Genomic DNA, 25,037 nt, shown 5'->3' with positions numbered 1-25,037 from the left:
GATAGAATTGCTAAAAGTACATGAAAGCATCAAAATTAAGAGATCCAATGTATCAGTCAAATGAGAAAACACATCATGTAAATAAATGCCAAGAGAACCTTCAATAAAATTCTACGCAAATATAGATAAAACTCTGGAAGAAAATACACCAAAAATGTCAACAGTGATCATTTGAATAACAGGATTAAAGATGGTTTTGATTTTTGCATATATTTTTAGATAAGTATATATGAAATACAATAAATATGAATAAAATGTTAAGGGTTTATAAACCAGATTGCAGTAAACTAGGAGAAACTAGAAGTGAATATTTATGAAACCTCTGAAGACAGACGGTCACAGAGGGGGTCTGCCGCAAGATATAAAAACAAGTCAGAGTCTAGTTTGTGTCTGCTTTGTTTATGTGTTACTTATTTGATGAAATTTAAGACTTGTTTTCATTATAATACTTCCCCACTGACCTCTTCCTACATGAGGTCAAATGGTCACATTGGCTTAGGTCAATTCATAAAAATATTGACATAAAACATCAAGTGAAAAAAGCAGATTACAACACATATATGTATATATAATGAGTCAATTATGTTAAATATATAATGTATTTCATCTGAGATACCAGTTATGATACACATTTTATATTCCACTAAGAGAAAAAACTGCAAAGTATGACATAATGTGAGATTTTATGCTTATTAAAAGAGCTCATCTAAATTTATTTATAGAGACTTTACTACATTATCATGTTGCTCTTTCCATGTCTTTCTATATACACAGTAACTTTGCCTTTTTAATGCCAAATCACAGTGAAATCATTTTGAAAGCAATTAATTCATATAGTTCCAGCAAGGCACATAAGTAATCTGAAATGACAACAACATGAACCATTGTGACCAAGGTCACACATGCATAGGTAATGACAGCTCCATCACGACATCTGCCAGGATACACAGTGAAGTAACAGCATCTCAATTTCAGAGATGTAAAATGAGAAAACTGTACCTTAAAACTGGTGAAATAATGTTTTAAATTATCTATAGAGGATGAGATTATGAGCGACTTATTTTCTTAACACTTTCTGTATTTTTCATTTTATTCTAATTAGTATATATTATTTGATAATTAGAGAAAAAATTTTTGCTCTCCTTTGGTCTATTTAAGTCTCTTCTCTCGTTAAGCAATGTGTATTGACTCTTCCTTAGCCTGGTCATAATCTGGTAGGTCTGAGTTAAAATAGCTGTACCAGGATGTTGATCAACTACAAGGTTTTGAAAGCTGCAGGCATAACCCTCCCAGACTTCAGACAATACTACGAAGCTACAGTAATCAAAACAGTGTGGTACTGGCACAATAAAAGACATATGGAGCAGTGGAACAGAATAGAGAGCCCAGAAATAAACCCACACACCTATGGTCAATTAACCTTCAACAAAGGAGGCAAGAATATACAGTAGGAAAAAGAGAGTCTCTTCAGCTAGTGGTGTTGGGAAAGCTGGACACCTGCATGTAAATCAATGAAGTTAGAACACTCCCTCACACCCTACACAAAAATAAATTCAAAATGGCTTAAAGACTTAAATATAAGACATGACACCGTAAAACTCCTAGAAGACAATATAAGCAAAACATTCTCTGACATAAATCGTACCAGTGTTTTCTTAGGTCAGTCTCAAGGCAACAGAAATAAAACCAAAAATAAACAAATGAGATCTAATCAAACTTATAAGCTTTTGCACAGCAAAGAAAACCATAAATAAAATGAAAAGACAACCTATGGACTGGGAGAAAATATTTGCAAATGATGTGACTGACAAGGCCTTAATTTCCAAAATATCCCAACAGCTCATACAACTCAATAACAAAAAAACACACAACCCAATCAAAAAATGGGCAGAAGACGTAAATAGACATTTCTCCAAAGATGACATACAGATGGCCAGTAGGCACATGAAAAGATGCTCAACATCACTAATGATTAGAGACATGCAAATCAAAACTGCAATGAGGTATCACCTCACACTGGTCAGAATGGCCATCATTAAAAAGTCTATAAACAACAAACGCTGAAGAGGGTGTGGAGAAAAGGGAACCCTCCTACACTGTCGGTGAGGATGTAAACTGGTGCAGCCACTAGGGAAAACAGTACGGAGGTTCCTTAAAAAAATAAAAATAGAGTTGCCATATGATCCAGGAATCCCACTCCTGGGCATATATCTGGAGAAAACTATAATTTGAAAAGATACATGCACCCCAACGTTCATAGCAGCACTATTTACGATAGCCAGGACATGGAAGCAACCTAAATGTTCACTGACAGATGAATGGATAAAGAAGATGTCATATGTATATACAATGGAACACTACTCAGCCATAAAAAAGAATGAAATAATACCATTTGAAGCAACATGAATGGACCTAGAGATTATCATACCAAGTGAAGTAAGTCAGAAACAGAAAGACAAATACCACATGATATCACCTATATATGGAATCTAAAATATGACACAAATGAACTTATTTACGAAACAGAAGCCGACTCACAGACAGAAAACAAACTTATGGTTATGAAAGGGGAAAGGGGGTGGGGAAGGGATAAATTAGGAGTTTGGGATTAGAAAATACAAACTACTATATATAAAATAGATAAACAACGAGGTCCTACTGTATAGCTCAGGGAACTATATTCAATATCCTGTAATAAACCATAGTGGAAAAGACTATGAAAAAGAAAAAAATATATACATATGTATAACTGAATCACTTTGCTGTACACCAGAAACCAACCCAACATTATAAATCAACTATACTTCAATTAAAAAAAAAAAGAAAAACTACGAGGTTTTGTATCCTCATTAGACTTGTAGATCTGTTTGGTTTGACGTAGGAGAGCAGAGTGGAATGAACAAAGCTAAGGAGGAGAAAGGTACAAAAAAAAAAAAGACTTGGGAGTACTCTAAATTTAGCCTTGGACCAGTCTTTTTTTTTTAAATCGTTAATTATGGCTGGGCCAAGTCTAACTATCTATAATACATTTTATAACCTGCAAATCACAATCGAGAGAGAATACTCCAGACCCCTGAGTAACACAGAAGGCAACTTTTTCATTATTCTGAAATCCATTTATTTTATCATTTTGTCTTTCTCCAGAGAACAGAGTGGGGTATGTGTAAGGGGGAGGGAGGTGACAGCAAGGGAAGAGGTGGAAGGGAGAGAGGGAGGGCCACCTGGGTAGTGAAGTATGTTAAGGGGAAACGAATGAATATATTTTAATTGATTTAAGATTCTGACTAAATTTGTTCCAAGTCCTTGATATTCTGTTCTATTCGGGATACATCTGAATTGAGGTCATGTCCTTATTCTAGATCTAGTACTCTTGGTGTATTTCTTGAGTTGATGATGATTCAAAGGCCACTTGAAACCCTAATTCCCATACACACATCCATGCCCACCTGCCACCAAACATAGGTTCCAAGGAAAGAGGTTTTGCCTAAAATAAGGAAGGAAGAGAAAATCATCTGCCATTTTCTATGTGGGGAGACAACTGGCTCACTTCTGTTACACTCAGTAACTGTTCTCAAGATTGGAATCCTCTCTCAGCCCAGAAGGTACATCTGACTAGGAATCTCACCGGGCAGCTCTGTCACCCAATCCCCCACCTACTCTATGTATGTCCCAGCACTTTTCCCTTTGAATTCCTACTTCAGGATTTTACCTGACACAATTGTCACTGAACCTTCTCCCCAAAAAAGATACACACAGAAAACATTCTTGGCTATTATCAGGATATCATAAAATAATGTGTTCAAAAATCATTCACATAGATGAAATCAGTATTTCTGAGTCCAAAAGTTATACAGTTAAGCATTGGTGGTTATAGTGGTGAGCAGAGTTGCCTTCCAGAAGTTATACAGTTAAAAGTTACTCAGGAAAATATAATTAAAACCCAGACTTTGGAACCAGGAGCCAACCAGTTTTAAAAGGCTCCATGCAAAGGCTTGAACTAGACAGTAATGTTGTGTGTTGTTTTTTTAAAAGCCCCAACTCAATAGCCAACAGAACATTTCTTCCCACTTCAGTCACAAGGGGTCTCAAGTTCAAGAAAGGGCCACTTAGACCTGCAGCCCAATGCTCAGGCACTTACATAAAGAGGTACTTCACTGCAGTTCAGCTCCATGGCTTCCGCATCTGCAATGAAAATAATAGAAGTGAGAGTTATTGTAGGAGCCCCGTGTGACCAACCAGCAGAGCTGCGCCCTGCCCTTTAGTTAACATCATAGAGGGAGGAGTAACCCACTAGATAGGACAACCGCAGAGACAAAATTAAGAACAAAGGAATAAGATGCTCTCCATATAAAATATCCTCCTCCCTTTCTTCTTTCACATGAAGATCCACACATAAGGAAAACCTATCACCCCAAACATTATCCCACAGACTGCTCCCAAATAGAAATTATATTTCAGGAAGCCAAGAAAGGCCAACATAAGCATGTTGCAAGTTTTGCCTTAGTTAATCACTTAGATATAGGCTACTCTGAGGTCAAAATTCACTCTTAGCTGGACGAGGCAGGAGCCTACAGAGACAAGACAGTTCTAAGACCTCTTGGTGAGGGCCAGAGAGTTCAGTCTAGAGGGATGCAGCCCGCTGTCACGCTAACCAACCTCTCCACTAGGTGCACACATCCCATCTGTACCCAGAAACCAGTTAGCAACTTAGACAAAAGGTTTATTGAACACCTTCCTTTAAGAAAGGTTTATTGAACACCTTCAATGGGCTCAGCATTACACAAAGATGACCAGTAAATGGTCCAGCCCTCAAAGAGCTCACAGCTGAATGACAGAGACCTAAAGATTGGAAGAAAGTGAAGAGTGGGCTGCATGAGAACTCTGAGTAGGGCAGACAAGGAGACTCACGGCCCCCATCACCTTTCCCCTCTCCGCCCACCCACCTGCGTCCTCTGGGACAGGGTTCTGCTCACCAGGCCAAGCCTGGCTCTGGTCCCCGGCCACAGCCAGCTGCAGGACTTTGGGGATGTCTCTTAAGAAGGCAGACACATAGCAACCTGAATCGTGACTCTGAGTACAGTAACCCCCAGAGGTCACACTTGACCTGGAGGAAAAACATAAAGAATTCTATTTTAATTTACTTTTTGAAAAATCATTTAGCTCAAGTTTTACTAATAGTTCATATACATGAGGACACTGGCACCCTCCTAGGTCACAAGTCACATTCCATGAGTCATCCTGAGAGAAGACCAAAGGTCACACGAGGCCAAGGTGTTGACAGCAGAGCCCTCCTCGGCCCACATTTTCAATACTTTGTGCCCTGTGGCAGTTCATGTAGACCCACGTAAATGGGCTTATGGGTATCATCATCAATTTGTAATGAAACTAACCTCACAAACTGGATGAATGGCTTAAGGAGTCCAAGAAAGAAAGTTCAAATTCAAGATAATACTAACCACAAGAATGACAAACCTGAGACTCCCAATCCCAGTATCAATTGTTCATCAGCTACACTATGAAATAAAAATTATGACCAATCCAAGAGCACTGAGTAGAGCCCCTCAAGATTCAAAATTATCAAGAAGGTATTTAAAATAGGAACGTATATACACCAGCACATGTACCATGACCCTCACACTAAATGTACACTGTGTCTCAAGACAGTAGCCATTTTTTTCAACTATGTTCACAGTCATGCCATACATAATTCCAATCCTTTACAAAATTTCGGCAAACTTGATAATAAAATTAGAAGATCCTTTTAAGATTTCTACCTAATAGCAAAAGAAATGAATGTATTCTATAGCAAATGCAGTGCTAAGAAAAAAGGCTGAAATCCACAAAGTAAAAAAAAAAACAAAAACGAAAATACTTTCCTTTATGAGCAAAACTTTCAAAACTTAGTATTTTAAGAAGCATGTTAGGACATATTAAGCTGTGTGGGAGGCTTGCCATACACTTAGAAGAAAGTACAGATGGTATTAGATTTTTGTCTGATAAAATACACTAAAAAAAAAAAACCACTTTTGGTGAGAATATGAAGACATTCTGAAGAGTGAATTACTTCTTTAATAAGTAATGATCTACAGGAAAATTGTTCCAGTACAACCACTGATAGGGTAGCTTCTCAGATAAGAAGTTTAAAAAGCACATACACAAAATTCATTCACTGTGTCATTCATGGGTGAGATACTGCAAAGAACTTGAAGCCAAAAGCACACAGTTCCACAGAATGTCAGTGTGGTTAACTTTATAGAAATAAGACCTTCAAACATGGTCAAATCTTTACAATTGCTGTAACAAGACGGGAAATGACCATAAAAATCTTTACCACGTTAAGGTGTGTTGGTTATATCGCAGCAAAGTACTTTAAAAAGTTGCCAAACATGTACTACCTAATTTTCTAACAAAAATAGAAGTGTTCCATATTTGCTGGGATTTCTGAGATGAAAACTGGCTGTCTATAGCAGATCTTTTAAAAATAGTTTTCAGGGCTTCCCTGGTGGCGCAGTGGTTGAGAATCTGCCTGCCAATGCAGGGGACGCGGGCTCGACCCCTGGTCTGGGAGGATCCCACATGCCGCGGAGCGACTGGGCCCGTGAGCCACAGCTACTGAGCCTGCGCGTCTGGAGCCTGTGCTCCGCAACAAGAGAGGCCGCGATAGTGAGAGGCCCGCGCACCGCGATGAAGAGTGGCCCCCACTTGCCACAACTAGAGAAAGCCCTCGCACAGAAACGAAGACCCAACACAGCCATAAATAAATAAATAAATAAATAAATAAATAAAAATAGTTTTCAAATAAATATCCTATGCCTTCAAGAAAGGGGTGATATTTTAATAAGTGAAAAAGAAAATGCATCTGAAAAGAAACTCAGGTTATAGACAGTGTATACCACTGTAAAAACATTTTGAAAAAGTATTTGCACCTTTCCATTTTGTGATTTTGTTGCAAAAATTATTTAAAGTTTGCCACCTACAAAAGCCCTCATACATGCATGCTTTAAATTTTTGGAAAAAGCTTTCTAATCTATTTTTTTTAACCTTTCCAAATGTTTCATGGGTTTTATATTCTTTAAATGCAACAACTTCTGATTAATTTGCAGGAGGAATGATTGACATCATGGAAGATGGGAATTTATTAGCCACATTTAAACTCTTGTACAATTGTTGGATGGGGTTAAAATATAAATCCCTTTATGTACAAGTACAGCCAGCACTCACTTCTTCAATTAGAATCTATTTATCATAATATGGTATCTTTTTCAGCTATGACACTTCAAAATCAATTTCAAAGTAAACAGTACTTGGAACCAGACATTCAAGCTGAACTGAACACAGCATTAAAATTATTAAGCAAAGGTTTTCAAAAGAATGACATATTTTCATCATATTACTCTCACTGGCATGTGTTACATGTCAATGTTTTTAGTGAGTGAAAAAAGGGCTATTAATAAAAAAAAAAAATCTTACTATAATGTTTAATCCTTATACTTTGTAGATTTCAGATATGTTTTAGAATATACACTGTTACAGTAATATGTTTTATTAATAAATACATTAAGTAAGGGATACATGTTAACATATTATACTTAAGGGTATATACACGTCAACATTTTGAAGCTCCGCTCTATAAAGTAAGCCTTTTCCCCTACTTGTTAGGCTACTTTTCCCAATAGTTTTCCTCCAGGCTCAGCAGACAAAGGCACGACCAGTGGAGTGTGGGGTGATCACCAGCGCCTCTGGAGTTCTGTATTTATACAGTGAAAAGGCCCTCATGACCTGAACTGGAGCGCAGAATCCAACCTCGCACAGCTTTGTGAAGAATCCAGGTTCTCCACCGACGCCATCAAATGCCTGCCTCAAATTTGAATTATAATCATCTCAGACAAAAGGCAAAACATCAAGGGCTAAACAACATACTGTTTGTATTTCACCTGATATTTAACAACTCATATTTTATTATTCCTGCCTACTCTACCTTTTACCACTTTTCAGTAAAGAAATTTAAGAGCCATTCTGAGCAGCAGTTATTTTGTTTTTCAGAGAAACTACTTTTCACTCCTTGAAAAAATAAACTAAAAACTAAAGTCCCCCCAGTTCTCAACCTCTGTTCCAACACTTCTAAAACCCCATCAGGATTTCCTACTTAAGTTGTAGAGAACATAGTTTGCTGCCAATATATTATATCCTCAAATAAAACTTCAAACCAGAATAGATATTAAAAACTATATTCTCACTTTCCTGTAATTAATTCCTCTTTTATAGCAAAGAGCAGTAAGTTCTGTGCTCACTTGCTGAGCTGCATGGCTAAATATGGCCATGCCTCCTTTTACATCAAGTTTAATGATAAAAAATTTGTGTTTGCTAAATAAGCAAGTCACAATTGCCTAAGTTCTTCACATGCTGTAGCTTTTCACTATATAAGTGAAGTAGCGTGCGCTACACTCCACTTCCTAAAGCTCGAGTTCTCCACCTGCAATTTCAAAAATTGAGACTCAAGTCCTTTTTTATTGTACTGTATTTTTTTTTAAATTAATTTATTTATTTTTTTTTTATTTTTTTTATTTTTATTTTTTTTTTAATTTATTTATACTTATTTTTGGCTGTGTTGGGTCTTCGTTTCTGTGCGAGGGCTTTCTCTAGTTGCGGCAAGCGGGGGCCGCTCTTCATCGCGGTGCGCGGGCCTCTCACTATCGCGGCCTCTCTTGTTGTGGAGCACAGGCTCCAGACGCGCAGGCTCAGTAATTGTGGCTCACGGGCCCAGTTGCTCCGCAGCATGTGGGATCCTCCCAGACCAGGGCTCGAACCCGTGTGCCCCGCATTGGCAGGCAGGCTCTCAACCACTGCGCCACCAGGGAAGCCCCCTGTACTGTATTTTTGAAAATGTTTATTGGGAAATTAAAGAGCCAATACATTTCTAGTCTTGCTGGCAGACTCCATGGAATAATTTGGGGTCTTAGTACAGAGTTTCTAAGTTTGCTCCCAAAAGGGGAAAAAAAATCTTATGAAAAGATCATCAAGACATAAAAGATTCAATATTTTAGATATTTTATGAAGCATACATACTATTCCAATATCTCTGGTTGCTAGTTAACACTAAAGAAAAATATTATTTTCAACAGGTGAAAAGAATATTTTAAATTTAAAACATAACATTTAACTAATACAGAAAAAAATCAGTTCTTTGAAGTTCTGGGTTTCTCATGTTTTTGCATCTAAATGAAATATTCTAAGACTGATTCAATATAAAACCCATGACTAATTTTGTCATTCAACGTGCTAAAAGTCATTGGCGTGTATGCCTCTCGTACAACTTATTAACAGATAATGTTCAAATATTTGTCCGTATTATAAACAACTCCATTTTGAAGGCTAATGGTGTGTCAGGCACTGCACTGAGTATTTCACAAACATCATCTCAAAGAATCCTCATGGTAGCATTGAGAAAAATGTGGAAGTCCTAGCTACCTAAATCTTCATTTACAAGTGCCTCCAGTTACAAGGTTAACTGAGGAGCAAGTTACCTAAACAAAAATACTTAAATGAACTGACCACTTACAGAATTACAAGCAAAAACCTCCGTTGTTCATTCTTCACCCCACCCAATGCTGGCATCTACTCTCTAGCCATTTTATCTTGAACATCAAAAAAAATTTTTTTGTAGTTGTTTGTTCAGGGCTTGGTATGGTTACCAGATATTATAGCTAAATACAAATCAACTCAAAATAAAACTGGAAATCTTTTTTAAGCATGAAATAAGGTTAAATAAAATTGAGAAAAGAATTTGAGTACTGCAGAACTTCAAGTCATATACAAAACTATCAATGAGAATGTGACAGAGATCCATTAACAAGTAAGAAGAAATAATCATAATGAGATAAATGCTTAAAGATAGTAACTTCAACATTAAATGAATAACAGCACCTTCTCCCCACCCTAGGAGAAAATGGGAGACATGCTTGGGTATTTCTAATAAACATGAGCCCCATAATAATGCTCTGAAAATCAAACGTGATGACATGGATGTCCTACTGTGCTATCAGTCGTGTCAGAAGAAAAGTCACAACCTCCTCTAATCTCTCACACACACATGATTCACCTTATGTTCATTCTAAGAGTTAGCAGAGTTAAAAACTCAGCATGCATTAGGTCACACTGAACAAGGCTGGGCTGGTATTCGAGCAGCCACTCCAGAGCCTGTAATTCTAGCCATGATGCTCTGCTGCCTTTCAGCCAAAGGAATAAACTTTACATTTTAAAAATATTTTCATAATTTTAATTTCATTTTCAAAAACTAGAACCCCAGGCAAATTTTTTCTCCACCCCTGTTACCTCTGAATTGTGGTCCCCACTTTAAGAAGCTTCACTTTAAAGGGCTTTCCTGATACTTGCTCTCTTCAGAGAGGAGGACCTCCAGCACCCCTGTCTCCACTTCACAAGAGCAAAGAAAAGCTCAGCAAAGTTGTGCCACTTGGTTGAGGATGAGGCCGAGAGGCTAGGCATGGCCGAGGCATGTGGATCCAACCTGTCTGAGCCCAGAGCCCATGCCCTCCTTTGCCTCAGCAGAGTCCTTCTGTAACATTACTATGGTCTGAAAGACAGCAATTTGCTGGGCTAAAAGGCTGCAAAAGCCTCACAGCTAGGAGTACAGACTCAAGAACAGGCTGCGTTTGAACACCAGTTATACCCTGTTCTAGCTGTGTGACTTTGGGTCTGTTATTTACCTCCCTGGGCCAGTTTCCAATGTGTCAAGTAGAACTAGTAACAGTACCTACCCCCTAAGATTGTTGGGAAGATTAAGAGATTTGATAGAGAAAAAAAGAGAAAACACTTAACGGCCTATCATAAGCACTCAATAAATGCTAGCTGTAACTATTTTTATTATCATTGTACATTAAGCATACGCAAAGGATTTTTTAAAACATTTGAATCTTTATTTAATCATTCAGAACCTCTACATATTAGACTGATCAAAATGATTCAGGAGTCATTGGGGTGAAGATGGTCTAAAAGAGGCCTATCCAGCTCAGCCTCATCCTGGCAGCCCCAAGGAATCCCCAGGCACCAGGAATTCTGAAGAGCACTGTACCACATCAATATAATACTGTCAAGCTCCAAAGAATTTTATTTGACTTTATAGAACCAAATATTCCCCCTACAGTTTGAAAATTCAAAGGGCAGAGAGCAATTACTATTGGGGTAATTCAATTGCTACCTCAGTTTGAAACCTTCTGCACTTAGAGGGAAATGTTGATTCACAGCTCCTTTGTGAACCTAGGAGTGTAGAATTTTAATTGTATTTCACAACTGTTATACTAACAGGAGGAGGAAAGAACAGTTAAATGGGAGGTAAGGCCAAGTCTAAGTAAAAACCTTCAATGGCAGCACAATGGATGGGCAAGAAGAAAGCATTTTAGAAATAAACCTACTGTTTAATACACAACGGTGTCTACAGACCTGCTTCAGACTGTAGTTATCTACCTGAGTTATGCAGGTCTAAGCAGCTTTAAGTGAAAGAGTAGAATTATTTGGTGAACTCAGTGTGGGGAGATGTCTGAAGATTAGAAAGCAAGCAACACAATAACCATTCAATGGGATCTCATTAATTCAAACTACTGGGGATGGGGAGGAAGAAGGGGAGCCAGTCAGTCTGAAATAGTACAGCCTAAATTAGAGGACATTTGCAAAATACAAAGAGGAGCGGGAGCTAGCTGCTAACACAATGTTCCGCCAAACCAGTCACACTTGCTGGTATTTCACAGGATGTATTTGCACACACAGTGATTAAGCCCTTAAAAGCTTTCTATAAGTCAATTGAACATACGCGTACCATCTCACTTATGCTATTAATCCGTTTAGTGTATCCTTCATAGTCAGTGCAAAGCTCAATCACTCAAGTATCTTGGGCAAGTTACATCCTATCAGGGCATCAGTGTCCTCATCAGCAACAGATCTATAAAGTTCCTCCATCATGTCAAAGTCAACTCACTGTCACTGTGTGCACAACACTATGCAGGTTGTCATGGGAGGGATATTAAAATATATAAAATATAAAATATATAAAATAGTGCCCCTATCATTGATGATAAAAATAGTGGCATCACCAAATCTTGGAAAGGATGTGGAGAAACTGAATCACTTATACATTGCTGGTGAAAATGCAAAATAATATAGTCACTCTGGAGAACAGCTGGGCAGTCTCTTAAAAACTAAACACACAGTGCCACCAGCAATTCCACTAATGGGTATTTTCCCCCCCGAGAAATAAAAGTTTATGTTCACACAAAAACCTGGACACGATTGTTCATAGTCTTACTTATAACAGCCAAAAACTAGAATCAGCCCAGATGTCTTCAGTAGGTGCATGGTTAAACTCTGTTGTCTTTGTGCACGCTTACATATGTACATACATAACTCAGCAAGATATACTACTCAGCAATTAAAAGGAGCAAACTATTTATTCAACATGGATCAATCTTTAGGAAATTATGCTGAGTGATGAGAGCCAGTCCCAAAAGGTTACAGACTATAATCCCACTTACATAATAATATTTTTTAAATGAGAAAAATTAATGGACAACAGATTAGTGGTTGTCAGGGGTGAGAAACAGTATTGGGAGAGGTGAGGAGGGAAGGCAGTCGTGACTATAAAAGGGCGACATGAGGGATCCTAGTGGTTTCAGAACTGTTCAGTATCTTGACTGTAGTGGTGAACGCATGAACCTACACACGTGACAAAAATGGTACAGAAATTTAAGATCACACGTACTAGTGAATATAAGTAAAACTGGAAAACCTGAATAAGATGGGTACATTGTATCACTGTCCATATTAATTGAGCTTATTATAACAGTTTTACAAAATGTTACCATTGGGTAGAGAATATAAAGTTTCTCTATACTGTTTCTTACAACTGAATGTGACTGTACAATTATCTCAATAAAATTGTCAATTTGAAAAGTCATGCTAAAATTTATGTATGCTAATCAATTTTCTCTCTGGTGGTGGCCATCCCCCCACCCCCGGCCCACATTTTCCAATAATATTGCCATTGCTTAAAATAGTTTTAGAATTTCTTTCTCAGCTTATGACATGTTTTGATTATTTTGTGTGGCAGCAAGGCTTTATCCTTAGGAATAAATTTGAAACTTTAAAATGTCAAAAGAAATTCAGAACTGTGTTAGAGAAGAAACATGAGGGAACAAAGTAGGAAATACTATTTATGGGCAAAAACAAAGTAACTGCTAAGTCAAGAAACTGGTTCTCTTTTGTGGAGTCGTGGGCTCCACAATTTAAGGTTGTGGAGAATTTAAGGTTGTGAGATCCAAGATTAAAAAATCACATACTTCTGGTTGAAAATCCCTTCTAGAGGCAATGTGAGGCCAAAGAGGTGTTTGAAGTGAGGCAATAACCTACCTAAGGTTGCCTTGCCATGAGGCTGACCCAAAGACTGCTGAACAGACTGGAGAGAGAAGAAAGTAGAGGCAGAGAGAGTAGCTGGGGTAATAGGTACACGGAAAATTCTCCTGACACGAAGAAGCATTTCTACAGAGAAGTTAACACATCTAACCGGCGGTGGCAGCCACCACCTCCCCCATGGCTTCCATCTGTATTTCAGGCAGCAAACTGCGGCTATGAGCCACCCTCCTCCACACCCCCGTTCCCAACTAGGCTTTATACAGTCTTTGCAGGAACAAAAAGGTACTCTCTGCCCACCACCCATAAAAATTAAGACATTCTTAAACCAGAAGAGCTAGACTAGGGCACCCAATTCTAGACTATAAAACTAGTGGACAAATGTGTAAAACCTGGAGAAATTCTAGAATGATGCTTTAATGTTTAGAAATATGACCTTAACAATGAAAAGAAATGAGGTTTAACCTTAGAAATATAGCTAGTCTCTAAATGTTTCATTTAGTTTAGCATATTTACTCAGAACTTCCTATATGCTTAGCACTCAGTTAAAAAAAAAGGTATAAATGTCTCCCTTCAAGTGTCTATCAGTCTATTTGAAAAGGGCATACCGATATGAAATAGGCAAATAAGCTAGAGGACAGACAACTAAATACCAAGGATAACATAAACATTCACTTACGCTACAAATATTTATTGAGTATCTATCATATCCTAGGCACTGAGGATGCAAGGATGAATTCTGTCCTAGAGGAAATGCCAGCCCAGTGAGAAAAAGGAAAACAATGGTAATTGTAAATGGTAAAATATGTGTGGGATTCTGTGAACACAGGGAAGCAGAAATACTCAAATCAGTCAGCAGATGAGGTATCGGGCATGGTTCCCCAAGGAAATGAGGTTTAAGCTAAGTCTTAAAGAATACATACTACGGCTTTTAACTAGGGGCATTCCTACCCAGAAAGGCATTTGGAAATGAGGGCACAGCATGTCTGGTTTCTTACCTGACTGGGTTGGTGCGGTAGGAGAAGAGCAGAAGAGGGAAGGGAGCTGCTACTGGCATTCAGCAACAGGAACCATGGGTACTGAGTGTCCTATAATACTGCATCAGTCCTGCACAAAGAACTGTCCCACCCCAAATGCCAATAGCAAGCCTTGTTGAAAATCACTGAGACAGATAATAGATGTTCACCAGGTAGACCATGAAATGGGAGGACATTTCAAGCAGAAGAAATAGGTACAACTACATGGAAGCATAAAAGAAGAGGTTGTTCAGTAGCACCTCCAAGGCTACTGAAAGTGTGTGTAGGGTAGCGGTGGGAGAGAAGGATGACAACTTTTTCTGAGCCCCAAATGTTATGTCATCCTAAGTAACATGAACTTCAAGCCAGTGAGTGGCTTTAAGCAAGAGAGGGGTGTGATCCAAATTGTGTTTTAAAGAGATCGCTGTGACACAGGTGGTAGATGGATTGGAAAGAGAGAGAGAGACCAAAGTCAGGGAAACCAGGTAAGAGACCACTGCTATTGTTCAGGTGAAAGACATTGAGAGCCTGATTCAAAGCAATGTAGTAAGGTGGGCAAATTTAAGAGATTAAAGAACAAAATGGAAAGGCCTTGATGCTTAACTAGATGTAGGGCATAAGGATCAGGAGGAATCTAGGGTGATTCCTTGGTTCCTGGTTTGGGAAATGAGATAGACAATGCCATTGACCAAGATGGGGAAAGTGAAAGGAAAAGCAGATGAATGACTCGGAGGAAAAAAATGAGTACTGGCCATAATGAGTCTGAGATGTGAGGACTGGTGTCCAAGACAGGTCAAAAGCAGGGATCTGGAGTTCAAGAAAGAGGTCTGGGCTGGAGAGAAAGAGTTTGATAATATAGAACAGTAGTTAAAGTCATTGGGAGTAAATGGGATGGATCAAGGAAGTGGATACACACAAATTCAAAAAGGGCTTAGAACAGAACCTTGGAGAACTCCAAGAGAAAGGTAGAGGAAGAGGGGCTCACAAAAGGCATTGAGAAATAGAGAAATAATCAGGGCTGACATTTACTGAGCACTATTTATTGTGCTAGACAATGTTCATCTAATCCTCACAACCCTATAGAGTACCTCCTGCTACTGTCCCCATTTTACAAATGGGAAAAGTGAGGCATAGAGAGGTTAAGCAGGTTGCCCAAAGGCACACAACTACTAAGTGGTAGAACCAGGATTCAAACCCAAGCAGTCTGGTTCCAGATCCCACACTCCCAACTATCTAACTATTGCTATGTTAGAAATTTAGAATGTGACAAAAATCCAAGAGAAATGAACAAGGCAGCAAACCCTGTGGGTAAATGACGCAAAGCAAGATAAGAACTGAGAAGGACCCACTGAAGCCATGATTTGAGAGGCTGCTGGCCTGCTTGGCCACAGCCATGTTGGAAGGAGCAGCCTAATGAGGGCAGTGGAGCAGTAACCAGGAGGTAAGGAGTGGAGAAAATCTTGTTAAACAGTAAATGCTTCAAGAGTTTAGGAAAATGAGAGAACTTTGTGGCTGAAGTTGTCAGAAAAGACTCTTCTGGGAAGAGGGATCTTGACCTGTGTCTCAGAAAGGAGGAACAGAGTGAGAACTGGTATCCAAATGTTTTCACTGGTGAAAGCCAAGTCAAAAACTATATTGTTACTGTGACTGAGATCCAGATATACCCCTGGGCTCCAGTGATCCGAACAAATGTGACCTACATATACTAAGAATAATAACTACAAATTTCTATCACATATACAATAAAGACGTGAAATTCAGCACTTGGGATTCAAGATTAAAACAGAAAAGAACTTTCCTACAGGATAAATATTAAAACAGTGCAACGAGTTAGAAATAAATATTCAGCTAACAAAATAAACACCAAATACATTGTCCTGAATATTACTAAGGGCACAGAGAAGTATAAGATCCTGCCCTCAAAACATTTATAGAGAGACAAGTCCAACCACATGAACAGTTCAGCAACAATTCAAGAGCTTAAATAATAATTTGATAATAATACATAATTGCTTAGAGCTCACGAGGGACTGCAGCGAGGTCAAGGAGAATGAGGACTCAGAAGGCGCCATGGTCTTTGGAAATTAGAAAGTTACTGGGTATCACTTCCAGGGCAATGGAGAGGAAAATGAAGGGGACTTTTGTTTTATTTTGGTCTTTTTGTTAGCGGGGACCTGTGCATGCTTACCAGGACAAGGGAAAGAAATGAGAATGTCGAAAGTGCTGGGGAGAACAGATCTTGGCACTTGGTGCCTAGTGGCCAAGGATGTTAAATGTCACATAACGGGGACAGTCCTGCATCCTGAAGAACTGTGCCATGTTCTTCTTTGAAATTTGAACAGATTTTAATTTTGCTTCTGATGGCTTAGGTGTGCCTTTTCCTCAAAAGAGAGGTTAGCCAACCTCAAGTCTCCTCCAGAAAGGGGATCCCTCATGGGAGAGTTCCTGTATTCGAGAAAGTCATACCAGTTCACTACATAATACTACACTTGATGTAATCCCCCAGGAAATTAGCATATAATTTCTTTTCAGATCTACCATTAAAATTCCTAAATATTTTCATTTAAATTATAATTTAGAGATTAACCAAGATGGCGGAGTAGAAGGACGTGCTGTCACTCCCTCTTGCGAGAGCACCAGAATCACAACTGACTGCTGGACCATCATTGACAGGAAGACCCTGGACTTCACCAAGGAGGATACCCCACGTCCAAGGACAGAGGAGAAGCCACAGTGAGATGGTAGGAGGGGCGCAAGCAGAGTAAAATCAAACCCCGTAACTGCTGGGTGGGTGACTCACAGACTGGCGAACACTTATACCACAGAAGTCCACCCACTGGAGTAAAGGTTCTGAGCCCCACGTCAGGCTTCCCAACCTGGGGGTCAGGCAACGGGAGGAGGAATTCCTAGAGAATCAGACTTTGAAGCCTAGTGGGAATTGGATTGCAGGACTTTGATGCGACTGGGGGAAACAGAGACCCCACTCTTGGAGGGCACACACAAAGTAATGTGTGCATCAGGACCCAGGGGAAGGAGCAGTGAGCCTGGGGGAGACTGAACCAGACCTACCTGCTGGTGTTGGGGGGTCTCCTGCGGAGGCGAGTGGTGGCTCTGTTTCACCGTGGGGATAAGGACACTGGCAGCAGAGGTTCTGGGAAGTTCTCCTTGGCGTGAGCCGTCCCAGAGTCTGCCATTAACCCCACCAAAGAGCACGGGTAGGCTCCAGTGTTGGGTTGCCTCAGGCAAAACAGCCAACAGGGAGGGAACCCAGCCCCACCCATCAACAGTCAAGTGGATTAAGGTTTTACTGAGCTCTGACCGCCACAGCAACAGGGAGGGAACCCAGCCCCACCCATCAACAGTCAAGTGGATTAAGGTTTTACTGAGCTCTGACCGCCACAGCAACAGTCAGCTCTACCCACCACCAGAGCCTCCCATCAAGCCTCTTAGATAGCCTCAACCACCAGAGGGCAGACAACAGAAGCAAGAAAAACTATAATCCTGCAGCCTGTGGACCAAAAACCACAGTTACAGAAAGATAGAGAAGATGAAAAGGCAGAGGGCTATGTACCAGATGAAGGAACAAGATAAAACCCCAGAAAAACAACTAAATGAAGTGGAGATAGGCAACCTTCCAGAAAAAGAATTCAGAATAATGATAGTGAAGATGATCCAGGACCTTGGAATAAGAATGGAGGCAAAGATTGAGAAGATGCAAGAAATGATTAACAAAGACCTAGAAGAATTAAAGAACAAACAAACAGAGATGACCAATACAATAACTGAAATGAAAACTACACTAGAAGGAATCAATAGCAGAATAACTGAGGCAGAAGAACGGATAAGTGACCTGGAAGACAGAATGATGGAATTCACTGCTGCGGAACAGACTAAAGAAAAAAGAATGAAAAGAAATGAAGACAGCCTAAGAGACCTCTGGGACAACATTAAACGCAACAACATTCGCATTATAGGGGTCCCAGAAGGAGAAGAGAGAGAGAAAGGACCAGAGAAAATATTTGAAGAGATTATAGTCGAAAACTTCCCTAACATGGGAAAGGAAATAGCCACCCAAGTCCAGGAAGCGCAGAGAGTCCCATACAGGATAAACCCAAGGAGAAACACGCCGAGACACATAGTAATCAAAGTGGCAAAAATTAAAGACAAAGAAAAATTATTGAAAGCAGCAAGGGAAAAACGACAAATAACATACAAGGGAACTCCCATAAGGTTAACAGCTGACTTCTCAGCAGAAACTCTGCAAGCCAGAAGGGAGTGGCATGATATACTTAAAGTGATGAAAGGGAAGAACCTACAACCAAGATTACTCTACCCGGCAAGGATCTCATTTAGATTTGATGGAGAAATCAAAAGCTTTACAGACAAGCAAAAGCTAAGAGAATTCAGCACCACCAAACCAGCTCTACAACAAATGCTAAAGGAACTTCTCTAAGTGGGAAACACAAGAGAAGAAAAGGACCTACAAAAACAAACCCAAAACAATTAAGAAAATGGTCATAGGAACATACATATCGATAATTACCTTAAACGTGAATGGATTAAATGCCCCAACCAAAAGACATAGACTGGCTGAATGGATACAGAAACAAGACCCATATATATGCTGTCTACAAGAGACCCACTTTAGACCTAGGGACACATACAGACTGAAAGTGATGGGATGGAAAAAGATATTCCATGCAAATGGAAATCAAAAGAAAGCTGGAGTAGCTATACTCATATCAGATAAAATAGACTTTAAATTAAAAAATGTTACAAGAGACAAGGAAGGACACTACATAATGATCCAGGGATCAATCCAAGAAGAAGATATAACAATTATAAATATATATGCACCCAACATAGGAGCACCTCAATACATAAGGCAACTGCTAACAGCTATAAAAGAGGAAATCGACAGTAACACAATAATAGTGGGGGACTTTAACACCTCACTTACACCAATGGACAGATCATCCAAAATGAAAATAAATAAGGAAACAGAAGCTTTAAATGACACAATAGACCAGATAGATTTAATTGATATATATCGGACATTCCATCCAAAAACAGCAGATTACACGTTCTTCTCAAGTGCGCACGGAACATTCTCCAAGATAGATCACATCTTGGGTCACAAATCAAGCCTCAGTAAATTTAAGAAAATTGAAATCATATCAAGCATCTTTTCTGACCACAACGCTATGAGATTAGAAATGAATTACAGGGAAAAAAACGTAAAAAGGACAAACACATGGAGGCTAAACAATACGTTACTAAATAACCAAGAGATCACTGAAGAAATCAAAGAGGAAATCAAAAAATACCTAGAGACAAATGACAATGAAAACACGACGACCCAAAACCTATGGGATGCAGCAAAAGCAGTTCTAAGAGGGAAGTTTATAGCTATACAAGCCTACCTAAAGAAACAAGAAAAAGCTCAAGTAAACAATCTAACCTTACACTTAAAGAAACTAGAGAAAGAAGAACAAACAAAACCCAAAGTTAGCAGAAGGAAAGAAATCATAAAGATCAGAGCAGAAATAAATGAAATAGAAACAAAGAAAACAATAGCAAAGATCAATAAAACTAAAAGTTGGTTCTTTGAGAAGATAAACAAAATTGATAAGCCATTAGCCAGACTCATCAAGAAAAAGAGGGAGAGGACTCAAATCAATAAAATCAGAAATGAAAAAGGAGAAGTTACAACAGACACTGCAGAAATACAAAGCATCCTAAGAGACTACTACAAGCAACTTTATGCCAATAAAATGGACAACCTGGAAGAAATGGACAAATTCTTAGAAAGGTATAACCTTCCAAGACTGAACCAGGAAGAAATAGAAAATATGAACAGACCAATCACAAGTAATGAAATTGAAACTGTGATTAAAAATCTTCCAACAAACAAAAGTCCAGGACCAGATGGCTTCACAGGTGAATTCTATCAAACATTTAGAGAAGAGCTAACACCCATCCTTCTCAAACTCTTCCAAAAAATTGCAGAGGAAGGAACACTCCCAAACTCATTCTATGAGGCCACCATCACCCTGATACCAAAACCAGACAAAGACACTACAAAAAAAGAAAATTACAGACCAATATCACTGATGAATATAGATGCAAAAATCCTCAACAAAATACTAGCAAACAGAATCCAACAACACATTAAAAGGATCATACACCACGATCAAGTGGGATTTATCCCAGGGATGCAAGGATTCTTCAATATACGCAAATCAATCAATGTGATACACCATATTAACAAATTGAAGAATAAAAACCATATGATCATCTCAATAGATGCAGAAAAAGCTTTTGACAAAATTCAACACCCATTTCTGATAAAAACTCTCCAGAAAGTGGGCATAGAGGGAACCTACCTCAACATAATAAAGGCCATATATGACAAACCCACAGCAAACATCATTCTCAATGGTGAAAAACTGAAAGCATTTCCTCTAAGATCAGGAACGAGACAAGGATGTCCACTCTCACCACTATTATTCAACATAGTTTTGGAAGTCCTAGCCACGGCAATCAGAGAAGAAAAAGAAATAAAAGGAATACAAATTGGAAAAGAAGAAGTAAAACTGTCACTGTTTGCGGATGACATGATACTATACATAGAGAATCCTAAAACTGCCACCAGAAAACTGCTAGAGCTAATTAATGAATATGGTAAAGTTGCAGGATACAAAATTAATGCACAGAAATCTCTTGCATTCCTATACACTAATGATGAAAAATCTGAAAGAGAAATTATGGAAACACTCCCATTTACCATTGCAACAAAAAGAATAAAATACCTAGGAATAAACCTACCTAGGGAGACAAAAGACCTGTATGCAGAAAACTATAAGACACTGATGAAAGAAATTAAAGATGATACCAACAGATGGAGAGATATACCATGTTCTTGGATTGGAAGAATCAACATTGTGAAAATGAGTATACTACCCAAAGCAATCTACAGATTCAATGCAATCCCTATCAAATTACCAATGGCATTTTTTACGGAGCTAGAACAAATCATCTTAAAATTTGTATGGAGACACAAAAGACCCCGAATAGGCAAAGCAGTCTTGAGGCAAAAAAATGGAGCTGGAGGAATCAGACTCCCTGACTTCAGACTATACTACAAAGCTACAGTAATCAAGACAATATGGTACTGGCACAAAAACAGAAACATAGATCAATGGAACAAGATAGAAAGCCCAGAGATTAACCCACGCACCTATGGTCAACTAATCTATGACAAAGGAGGCAAAGATATACAATGGAGAAAAGACAGTCTCTTCAATAAGTGGTGCTGGGAAAACTGGACAGCTACATGTAAAAGAATGAAATTAGAATACTCCCTAACACCATACACAAAAATAAACTCAAAATGGATTAGAGACCTAAATATAAGACTGGACACTATAAAACTCTTAGAGGAAAACATAGGAAGAACACTCTTTGACATAAATCACAGCAAGATCTTTTTTGATCCACCTCCTAGAGTAATGGAAATAAAAACAAAAATAAACAAGTGGGACCTAATGAAACTTCAAAGCTTTTGCACAGCAAAGGAAACCATAAACAAGACGAAAAGACAACCCTCAGAATGGGAGAAAATATTTGCAAATGAATCAACGGACAAAGGATTAATCTCCAAAATATATAAACAGCTCATTCAGCTCAATATCAAAGAAACAAACACCCCAATCCAAAAATGGGCAGAAGACCTAAATAGACATTTCTCCAAAGAAGACATACAGATGGCCACGAAGCACATGAAAAGATGCTCAACATCACTAATTATTAGAGAAATGCAAATCAAAACTACAATGAGGTATCACCTCACTCCTGTTAGAATGGGCATCATCAGAAAATCTACAAACAACAAATGCTGGAGAGGGTGTGGTGAAAAGGGAACCCTCTTGCACTGTTGGTGGGAATGTAAATTGATACAACCACTATGGAGAACAATATGGAGGTTCCTTAAAAAACTAAAAATAGAATTACCATATGACCCAGCAATCCCACTACTGGGCATATACCCAGAGAAAACCGTAATTCAAAAAGACACATGCACCCGAATGTTCATTGCAGCACTATTTACAATAGCCAGGTCATGGAAGCAACCTAAATGCCCATCAACAGACGAATGGATAAAGAAGATGTGGTACATATATACAATGGAATATTACTCAGCCATAAAAAGGAACGAAATTGAGTCATTTGTTGAGACGTGGATGGATCTAGAGACTGTCATACAGAGTGAAGTAAGTCAGAAAGAGAAAAACAAATATCGTATATTAATGCATGTATGCGGAACCTAGAAAAATGGTACAGATGAGCCAGTTTGCAGGGCAGAAGTTGAGACACAGATGTAGAGAATGGACATATGGACACCAAGGGGGGAAAACTGCGGTGGGGTGGGGATGGTGGTGTGCTGAATTGGGCGATTGGGATTGACATGTATACACTGATGTGTATAAAACTGATGCCTAATAAGAACCTGCAGTATAAAAAAACAAACAAAACAACTAAAAAAAAAAAATAAATAAATTATAATTTAACTACCCAACTCATAAATTGTATATTAATATTGATTTTCAGTTAAAAATGAAAACAGAATACTAATCTTACTTCAATTTTTCAAAAAGAATTTAGTTTCTAAATCTGCATATTTTCCATTGGAGTGAATGGTTCTGTTTCATGGCATGTAAGTTCCTTGTTGACAGTCCTCACCAAGAGAGACCAAAGAATAAGGCTCTGTCTTTGTATCAATCTGATCTTGGACAAGTGGGTGGCTCTTAAGATTGGATGTGCTCCAAAAACTGCAATGCCTGCTGTGAGGCAGGTAGAACTTGGGCCCTTTCCCTCTTACTATTTACTCAAGTCCCTTTTCAGATCATGTTTTCCATGGCTCTCACATAACAGTGTGTTTCCTAAAGCAACACTGAGCTCATTATTCTTAAAAACTGTACTATTACAAAGGAACTAGGAACTAAATGCTACACTTTGCAGAACCTGAAGCAGTAAATGCCACATCAAGGCAGATCTTCACATGCCATGAACTGAACTACTCTCTACCTGTTCTAGGAAAAAAATGCAATCTGAAAAACTAACATTTGCACCAACAGAATACACAGGTGTGGTATGTGCATGCCTGAGTGTTTGTGTCTCCCCCCACAAATTCAAATGTTGAAAAGCTCACCCCCAGGATAATGGCATTAGGAGACAGGGCCTTTGGGAGGTTCTTAGGTCATCAGGTTGGAGTCCCCATGAATGGAATTAGTACCCTTATAAAGATGACTCCACAGAGCTCTGCAGCCCCTCCTGCCATGTGAGGACACAACAAGAAGTCTGTGACCCAGAAGAGGGGCCTCACCCAACCACGCTGGCACCTGATCTTGGACTTCTAGCCTCCAGAACTGTGAGAAATAAAGGTATTTCATAATAGCAATGCCAAATACATGGTCACACTTAATAGATACCTCTCATCACCTTAGGTCTTCTCAACAACGTGACTAAATTTAGTTCATCGTTAACCCCACTCGCAACATACACACATACAGGTACACACAAACTTTTACCTTTTATCTCCTAGTTCTTTGCATTCCTATCTTCTAGTAGGTGAGAGCTAACTAACCAAGTGATATAATCCAGGTTAACAGGGTAATGGATACTCATGGGTATAAAGTCTTGATCTTCCTACCAACAAATCATGCCTTCATTCAAAAACACTGACTCAAAGACAGGAACACAGAAGGAAAGCAAGGCACACAGTTTGGAGCAAGCAGGTCTATGAGCCAAATTACAGAAAATATGCCATTCCCTGACTCAGTGCATGTGTATGCGCCCACACGCAACACAGATCTGTCTAGGTGTGTGGCCTATAAATTTAGATTACATATTTGTGGGGAAACCTCATTTTAGATGAGCATTCACAGATACCATACAAAATGTCCCAGGTGTGGAATGTACCTAGTAAACTTAATTACAGTGAGTGAGTGATTTATTGATAGACAGTCTATAACATCAATTCCAGACCACATCCATTACCCACCTCTGAAATGAGCTCATGCCAAGTTATGCTCTACCAATTCATTTCCCCTTTCTAACTACATTACATTTTTAAAAAGAACAACTATGGTTCTTTCCTTTTTTCCTCCATCCTTAAGATGCCACCTCACTCTGAACAAAGACTTCATTCCCTATTTTGAAACCAATACTTTTCATCAATTGGTCACATATTAGGCCATTAGAGCTCTTTCTTTCTCGCGCTGCCTCCAATTCCCTCATCCATCTCCCCTTATGTGTTCTGGGTCCCATTTGTTCCCATTAGCTGAGGGACTTTGCACCCACAGAAGTCCAGGGTCTGCCCTCAGGAACTCCTAGCCTATTGCAGGAAGCATACAATAAAACAGCCAATGCCATGTAATTAACATTAGAATAAAGAAAAGCACTGGTTGCTAGCAGAGAACAGAGAAAAGGCACCAATCCTACCAGGAATGGGCTGGGTAAATTTGTAAGATGAGTTGACAAGGACTTGTTCCTTTAAGTGTTTAAGAAAACAGACTTTCTTTCTGCCAATATGATGGGTTAAAT

General features: G+C 38.9%; 1 protein-coding gene across 1 annotated transcript in view; it reads right to left on the bottom strand.

Annotated features, from left to right (window-relative positions):
* ARHGEF28 (Rho guanine nucleotide exchange factor 28) overlaps positions 1-25,037 on the bottom strand; it is a 316,101-nt gene that overhangs the window by 251,987 nt on the left and 39,077 nt on the right. Inside the window, 1 exon segment of the mRNA XM_059916571.1 lies at positions 4,139-4,182. Within this exon segment, the coding sequence (XP_059772554.1) occupies positions 4,139-4,182 (44 nt within the window).

The sequence above is a fragment of the Balaenoptera ricei genome, chromosome 3 (assembly GCF_028023285.1).
Source record: "Balaenoptera ricei isolate mBalRic1 chromosome 3, mBalRic1.hap2, whole genome shotgun sequence".
Taxonomy (NCBI): domain Eukaryota; kingdom Metazoa; phylum Chordata; class Mammalia; order Artiodactyla; family Balaenopteridae; genus Balaenoptera; species Balaenoptera ricei.
The sequence above is the reverse complement of the archived record's forward strand: the minus strand, read 5'-3'. Positions and strand labels throughout refer to the sequence as shown.